This window comes from Lampetra fluviatilis, chromosome 16 (assembly GCF_964198595.1).
Source record: "Lampetra fluviatilis chromosome 16, kcLamFluv1.1, whole genome shotgun sequence".
Lineage (NCBI taxonomy): Eukaryota > Metazoa > Chordata > Hyperoartia > Petromyzontiformes > Petromyzontidae > Lampetra > Lampetra fluviatilis.
The window spans coordinates 14226969-14235731 of NC_136290.1; the positions used below are offsets into that span (position 1 = coordinate 14226969).

The 8763-nt window shown below is 56.7% G+C and overlaps 1 protein-coding gene across 1 annotated transcript in view; it reads right to left on the bottom strand.

The window, feature by feature from the left end:
• The window catches only part of PLEKHA7 (pleckstrin homology domain containing A7), an 84593-nt gene extending 78377 nt beyond the window's left edge, over positions 1–6216 (bottom strand). Inside the window, 1 exon segment of the mRNA XM_078863801.1 lies at positions 5966–6216. Coding sequence (XP_078719927.1) covers positions 5966–6051 — 86 coding nt within the window. The 5' untranslated portion in view covers positions 6052–6216.
• Between the last annotated feature and the right edge of the window lie 2547 nt (positions 6217–8763).

An 8763-nucleotide genomic window follows, 5' to 3' on the forward strand; every position in this document is an offset into this window, starting at 1 on the left:
TGGGTGGCCAGCACCACGCGCAGCCGCCTTTATCTCCCCAGTAGCGATGTTTACACATCGCGCCAGGTACTCATTTGAGGCTGAGTCGACATAAGGGAGGCCCATGACCGGTTCAGATAATGGTCACTGGTGTTTTCCGTGAGCGGGAATCGAACAAAATCGAACTCGGGTCGTCGGATTCGTAGCGCAGCGCGCTAAGCGCGACTACATTACCACTCCCCACACGCAAGGACACACACGCAGAGACTCACGCACGGTGAGGCACACGACCACGCTTCTATTGACACACTTAAACACGCAAGGCACTCGTAAACACGCGTACAAAGACACATATTTACACACACGCTTCAACACAAACCCACAGACTCACGGTCACATCCTCACGCACCCGGCGCATTCCTTAATGTGCAACCGCTGCGTACGCACAGGGGTACAGGCACGCAGTCTCATAATCACGTGCACTCTCCATCACATCAGCCACAGCCAATCCACTGCTGGGTGAAGGTCTCCCCAAACCACCACCGTCACCTCCCGCGATCCACGTGGCCCTCGCTCGAATGCGCACACACACGAGACGGTGTCAGAATCGTCTCCTCGGCGGACGTCCCACTCGGATGTGTTCCCTTCGTCGCTCGGCATGCGCGTTAACGCACTGTGGTGTCATCCTCTCTCGCGCGCACAGGCACACGCAGACTGTACACACACACAGCGCGCACAGGCACACGCAGACTGTACACACACACAGCGCGCACAGGCACACGCAGACTGTACACACACAGCACGCACAGGCACACGCAGACTGTACACACACACAGCGCGCACAGGCACACGCAGACTGTACACACACACAGCGCGCACAGGCACACGCAGACTGTACACACACACAGCGCGCACAGGCACACGCAGACTGTACACACACACAGCGCGCACAGGCACACGCAGACTGTAGGTTGTACACACACACAGATCCATAATACAGGGTTTTTTTGGGTGAGATTGCGTAAATATATGAATGTGTCGTCAAACCCGCCACCGCCCTACACAGCCAACTAGTAAGGGGTTTGTCACGTCAACAGAACGTGCCAATTCGTTGCTCGTACAGCACACCGCGAATCCACAACGTTGACAATCTTGGTGGATTCACGTGGGGAGGAGGAGGAGGAAACCGGAGCACGCGGAGAGAACTCACGCCTTGTGCGAGGGGGCAACACTCTATCCCCGTACAGATGGACACAGATGGCGATTAGTCCACTCGCTGTGCCGCCTTCTCCTGGCGAGCCAGGGCACGGCTCCCCCTCGACGCCCACGGGTCGAAGGGAGTTTCACGACGTCTGTGAACGGTGCTCCACCAACCCTCGCTGCTGCCGCTGCTGCTGCCTCCACACGCAGCGCTGGGTCATTACAGCAGCCACGTGCAGCGTGGCCACCACCACTGCCATCCGGCTAAATTAAAATTGCAATCAAGATGGCATGATGTCCGACGTTTCGCCACACGGGCCGGTATCAGCTGCTGCTGCTGCTGCTGCTGCTGCTGCTGCGCTGCTGCTGCCTCCACACGCAGCGCTGGGTCATTACGGCAGCCACGTGTAGCGTGGCCACCACCACTGCCACCCGGTAGAAGTCCCCGTGTCCCCCCCATCCCCCGTGTGAGAACGGATGAAAAGATCCCCCGTATAGCCTCATACCCTTTTGGGACAAATGCTGTTAGCGAGCACCTATTGAGGCCGGCACGGCGCACGAGGGGGTGGGTTGCCAGCACCACGCCCGGCCGCCTTTGTCTCCCTCAGCGGCGACGTTTACACACCCCACCAGGTACTCGTTTGAGGCTGAGTCGATCTAGGCGAGGCCCAGGACCGGTTGAGATAATTGTCACTGGTGTTGGCCGTGAGCGGGAATCGAACTCGGGTGACCGGGTTTCGCAGCGTGATACACCACCGCTCCCCACACACTACCGCACACACGCACACTACCGCACACACACACACGCGCACACACACACACGCGCACACATACACAACACTATCCGTATCTGTGTTCTCTATTTGCCCGAGTGAGACAGCATTGAGATGAATGACGCTATTAGCAAATGAATGCACTCGAGTCAACACGTCCGCGGTGTGACTATAACCTGGCACCCCGCGTCATCGTCATCTGAATTAATCGCTCCATCTCCCCGCCGGCTGTGACCACGTGGGCGCGTGCCGTCACTTGGCTGCCACGCCGGCGTTATTGTCGACCAAGTGCCACCCACGTGGTAACGCGTTAACTCTTTGCATATGAGCCGCGTTGTGCTGTTTGTTGCTGGCCGATCGACGTTATGTGCTCAGTAACTGTAAACCTCTTTACGTGCCCTGGCCAATCGCATTGAAACTAAACTATTTTTTTTATTTTACCAGGTGAAGCCCACTGAGCTATGTAGCTCTTTTTTCAGAAGCGACCTGGCCACAAATGATAGCTCAACGAAGTGGCTTATCATCATCACGTGGAAATGGATAGCAGCCAAATAATCTGAATGGGTCACATTAATTCCAAAAATTTGTAGGAAAAATCCGGACCCGGAGAAAAATCCACACTACCACGGGGAGTGAGACCCGAAAACTGCAAATATACAACAGCAGGCGTCAGGGTCGGGATCGAGCCCACGACCACCTGCAGACCAGGCGAGGGAGTGAACATCTCGCCACCGTGGCGCCCCCAGCAACTGGTGATGCATCAGAGTGATGTACATGATTCGTGTTGTTCTGCGTGTGCTCTCTGCTCCGTGTGTTCCCCTTCCTGTCTCCCGGCGTGATTCCAGGCATGCACCTTACCTCCCGTGCTTCTTTGCGCACTCGGGGTGAGATGGGGCACGCTCTGTTCACGTGACACATTTTACTCATTGGCCGTGTCGGGTGGAGGTGGGTGTACGACACATCTACATTCACCCCATCTCACCCAAATAACTTCAACGTGAATCCTTTGTCGCTGTTAATGATTCGTAAAAAAAAACGTGTTGGCCGTGGCACTGCACGACGAGGCGGGTCGAGTCAAGGACAAAATGCAGGGAATGTTGCGCAAAAAGGCAGCAGACAGGGGGGGGGGGGGGGAGTGGCACGGAAGGGGCAGGGAGGGGGCAGTCTGCCCGGGTAAACGTGATGGTGACGATGAGAGGATGGTGGTGGGATGATGATGATGAGAAGAGAGACGGAAGGAGCGAGCAGAAGAGAGCTGCACAGAGGAGGAGGAGGAAGGGCGTCAGTTCTCACAGGGGGCGGGGAGAGGGGAGGGGTTCAGAGTGGGAGTGGCCACGTGGTTAACAGGAGGCTTGAGCCTAAGTACATTGGCGTGTTGAAGTAAGTAACAAATACTATGAGACCCAACAAAGAGACGGATCCCTTGTCTCGACCGAGAGTAGGTCCCAGGATCGATTCAGATATCACTCCCCACTGATGTTAGCCGTGGACCGGAGTCGAACGCAGGCCTCCGGCTTCGTAGCACAGTGCGCTAACCACTGCGTCACCGCTCTCCACATAGACACACAACAGCATCAGCCATTCGCCACTAAGTGATTGTGACGTCACCATTGCGGTTGTGCCAGGCTAGGTGCATTTTGAGGCCATGCTAAGTGTCACGCACAAACAGGTACACACACGGATGAGATCAAACACACACACGTCTATACACAATACACACACACAAACTCACACAATAAACACTGATACAAAGGCACACCCAAACACACATTCACTCCCACAACCCCTCTCACAAACTCACAACGAATACAAAGATCCCCCATATAGCCTTTAACAGACTGTTAGGGCAAGTGCTGTTAGCGAGCACCTATGAAGGCGGGTACGGCACACGAGGAGGTGGGTGGCCAACGCCACGCCCGGCCGCCTTTGTCTCCCTTACTGGCGATGTTTACACAGCACGCACCAGGTACTCAATTGAGGTTGAGTCGACCTAGGGGAGGCCCAGGACCGGTTCAGATGATCGTCACTGGTGTTGGCCGTGAGCGGGAATCGAACTCGGGTGGCCAGGTTGGTAGGGCTACGCGTGCTAACCGCTGCGCCACCGCTCCCCACCGTGTGTGTACACACACGCGCAGGATCCCATTCGCCCTTCACAGCGAATCGCGCGCATTCCGCAGCGCGCAAGCGCATTGATTAATCATCAACCGCGCACTGTTAGTAAGCACGCGGTCCTGACAAACACACAAACACGGGCAGGTGTGCGTGCGGGTGTGTATGTGCTGTGTGTGTATGTGAGTGTAGTGGGGAGCGGTGTGACAGTGGTTAGCGCGCTGCGCTACGAACCCAGCGACCCGAGTTCGATTCCCGCTCACGGCCAACACCAGTGACGATTATCTGAACCGGGCATGGGCCTCCCCTAGGTCGACTCAGTCTTAAATGGGTACCTGGTGCGATGTGTAAACATCGCGACTGAGAAGACAAAGGCGGTCGGGCGTGGTATTGACCACCCACCCCCTCGTGTGCCGTTCCGTCCTTTATAGGTGCTCGCTAACAGCACTTGTCTCAACAGTCTGTTAAAGGCTATACGGGCGATATTTGTCTTTGTATGTGTTAGTTTCGTGTGTCTGTTGGTGTGTCTACAAGTGTGTGTGTGCATCATACATGCTGGTGTGTGTGTGCATGTGCCGTGTGTGAATATATGTAGGGGTATGTGCGTGTGTCTAGTTCTGCATGTCTCTATGTTGGAGTGTCTGCACACACACACACAGAGGTGTTCAACAAAGACAAAGATCCCCCGTGAAGCCTCTAACAAACTGTTGGGGAAAGGATTGTACGCGAGCACCTATAAAGGTCAACACGGAACACGAGAGGGGGGTGTGGCCGTAACTGCCCCCGGCCGCCTTTGTCTCCCCAATGCTGATGTTTACACACCGAACCCCTACTCATTTAAGGCTGATTTGACAAGTACACACACACCTGCACGCACACACACACACGTGTGCACACTCACACACGTGTGCACACAGTTGAGGTGAGTATGTGTACACACCTGTGCACATTCTCAACTCATTGAACCACACACACACACACACGCGTGTGCACAGACATACACACAGGTACACACACCTGTAGGAACAACAACAACCGCAGTTCAGCACTAAGTGGCAGAATAGGTGCACCTTAATGCCACGTGAAGTGCCGAAGGCTCGCTAGCAGGAGATCACGGAACATACCCAGGTGCCATGGATTGACTGAAATGACTGTCAGATGATCCCCAATGTGCCAACTTTCTGCGTTTTAACCGCTCGTTGTTGTGAGCGTCGCTCCTCCGCCCTCCGTTGTTGTTGGAGGGCGACTGCCTCCAACTGCCCAGCAGCGTCCTTCACGAGCCTCCTCCACAGAGGCCGATCATGACACCGCTGGTACCAGTCGTCGGCAAGTCCACTCAGCTCCACGTCCTCCTGTACCACATCACTCCATCTCTTCTCTAGCCCGTACCGCGCCCGTTTAGCCCCCTCTATGCGGCCAAACAGAAGCTGCTTGGGCATGCGGTGGCTGGGTATGCGGGCTACATGACCCAGCCTCGCTTGCCGGAGGAGCTCACTGATGGGACTGTGCCCAGATCTTTCAAGAATCTGTTAACTCCTCACACAATCCAATCTGGCTAAACCCAGAATAGATCAGGCTAGCCTGAATGTTTCAAACCGGCGCAAAAAAAGTTATTTTAGAGGGCTCCATAATAGCGCAAGCACACAGAGATAGACAAAGAGGGGAGCAAAATTGTGGCCGAGAAGACCCGGAGCTCAGCACGGAGCGACAGACCGGGTCAGCTTCCACACAACAGCGTTACGCAGCTGACGAGAAAATAATGCCGCTTGAAAGATTCGTAACGAGACCGCGGCTGCCAAACCGGAGCTGGCCATGAGCCCACATACACGCGCACACAAAGAGAGCAACAACAACAACACACGCACACAAAGACAACAACACACACGTAGACACACACAACTCACTGCATGAAGAAGACACGACCGTCACTCGTCACGTCGTAATACCAGCCCGGCGGCAGGCTGTCCCTGCCACTGAAGTCGCCCGCCATTTCACGCGAGACGAGGCTCGGGGCTGACGCCGGCCCACGGGGGCGGGGGTGGTCAGAGGCCCAGGTGGAGGTCCCGGCCGCCGCTGATGTCGCTGCTGATGTTGATGACCGTGTGAAGGACAGATACCTTCCCTCTCAATCTCAGCGGCTTCCCCCCCCCTGTCACCCCCCTTCCTCTCCCCGCCCCCAACGAGGGGCTCAGAGCGAGACAAAGTCCAACGTTGGATGATGTCGCCTCTTGCTACTGCTGCTGCTGCTGATGATGATTATGCTGCGATAATGTCCCGGCAGTCGCTGCTGATGCTATAATGGAACGGTCCGGCAAGCGCTGCTGATAATGAAGATTGATGCTGATGATGATTTCGTTCCTGGTTATGAGGCTGCTGCTGAGGCTGCTGTTGTTGCTGCTACTGATGCTTCCGCCGCTTCTGCTCTTGCTGATGTCGCTGCTGCTGATGATGATGGTGATGACGATGATCGCACAGCCGCTCACAATAGTCCAAAGCGCTTCCCCCGGCCTCGCGAGAGCGCGCGTGGAGCGGAGCCGCGACGCACCGAGCTCGCAACCGTCCCGTGACGATCGCCCCCCCCCGTCTCCCCTCCCCGTCTCCCCTCCCCTCCGTGGACCCCTTTCTCTCCCCCCGCCTCCCCCTCCGCTCCCCGAGGGGGTGACTCTAGTTGAGGGGTGGGGGGAGGCGAAAAGTAAATTGGGGGGGGGGGGGGGGGCACAACCAGAAATCCGTAAATGAAAGTCGGAAGAGCGCCGCGCACGTCTTGACGCACCGACTCGGCGCTCAGGCGCGCCGCCAGCCCCTCCGCCTCCTCCCACAATACCTGCCCCCCCCCCAGACAAAGCGAACACGTGCCCCTACAGAGACAAAGACGACCCCCCCCCTTCTACCGCTCTCGCTAACCCAGTAGAGCCTCGACGAGGAAGGAGCGGGTGCCGTGAGCGTGCGCCGAGCAAAGCCGGCACGGTGCGCCACGGAGGGGCCCGGCGGACACGTGGTGTGGCCCCGTGGCCCCCACGTCGCTTACCGCCCGACGGTATTCCCCCGGCGCTGACGTTCTACATATCGCGGCTGTCGGTACTCGTTTAATGCCGAGTCGACCTAGGGGAGGCCCAGGACCGGGGGTTCAGACGCACACGCTCGCTCACTCGCACGGAGTGCCCGCGATTGGCTCCGTGCGGTCAGATGCTCCGAGCGCCGAGCGTTGCCGGAGCAACCGCATCAAGAGCTGAGCAGTGTTTGGAGAGCGGTGGTGGGGGCTGGGGGAGGGAGGGAGCGAGGGAGGGAGCGAGGGAGGGAGGGAGTCTCGATGCGAACATAAATGCGCTCACGATGCCGCCCAGTGGCGCAATCTCGTTCAGTCAGCATCATCAGCACGATCACCATCTTCATCAGCAGCAGCATGATCATCATTAGCATCATCATGAGCAGCATCAGCAGCAGCCGCATGATGATGTCTGTGTTGAATTTTAGTGGACTTTATTATTAGTGTAATCATCATCACCATCATCCTCATCATCACCAAAATCAATATCCTTATCGTCGTGTTGATCAGCATGATGCCTCCTCGAAAGTTTTCAGTGAAGTTTATACCGTCATCATCATCACCCCTTGTTATTAGCATCAGCATGACGGCAAGACGCGACTTTATCATCACACCATCATCACCATCACCGACATCACCGTCGTCATCATCATCATGATATCTGGATAGGGCTTCACTGGCCTTTATTATTACAATAATCAACATCATCACGACGTCTGATCTGCGTTTTCCTGACATTGATGATCGTCATCATCATCCCCCTTTGTCGACATCTCCCGGAAGGCGCCCGACCTCGCCACATCTCGGAAGCTAAGCGGGCATGAGCCTGGAGAATGTTGATTGATGGACAGGCAGCATCGATGTTGATTGATTGACAGCCTGTCATAAGTGTAGACCCTCAATCAATTCACTGCTGACGATTGCGTGATTCGGAACCGCTAACTGCTTTCGGGCGGCGTCGCGGGTAGCGACCTGAGTTCAATTCCCGACCCCGGCTAACATCAGTGGCGAGTCAAATCTGATCCGGTTCTGAGTGCCTCTCACCCTCCATCAACCGGCAGTGACCAACGTGGTGAAGTATGACCCCCAATGATGACGGCACAGCGCGGAGTGATCACGGCGATGATGAATGCTGACGGTGCGTCAACGTCTCCGCCAGCGCCCTCCCCACCCCCTTGGGTCACCCCCTCGCTGCTGCCCACACGCCTCCATGTAGGTCACGCTACGCGTGGGTCCTTAGGGGACACTTGGGGGTCGCAATTGTTCACTGCACGCGTACAGTGCACGGGGTAACCACGCGTGAACGCTGCGGCTCTCTTTCTCTCTCTGCCCCCCTTACACACCCCCCCTCGCCTGCTCCGCTCCAGCTACATCCCCCCACCCCACGAAGCTCCGAGTACTTAAGCCTCACACACACTCGGAAGGTGTGTCCCCCATCTCACGCATGCGTTGGTGCGTATAACAACTAAGTGGCGGTGACGTCGCCACGGCGCTTGTGCCAGGCTAGGTGTACCCTTTAGGCCACGTGCAGGCTCGCGCGCGGGTGCGCCTACCGTCACGTGCTGTATAGCAGGTGCGCGCAATAATGCAAAGTACACAGGCACATGCACGCGCGGTGCACGTGTGAATGTGCGCGCGTGGGGAGCGGTGGCGCAG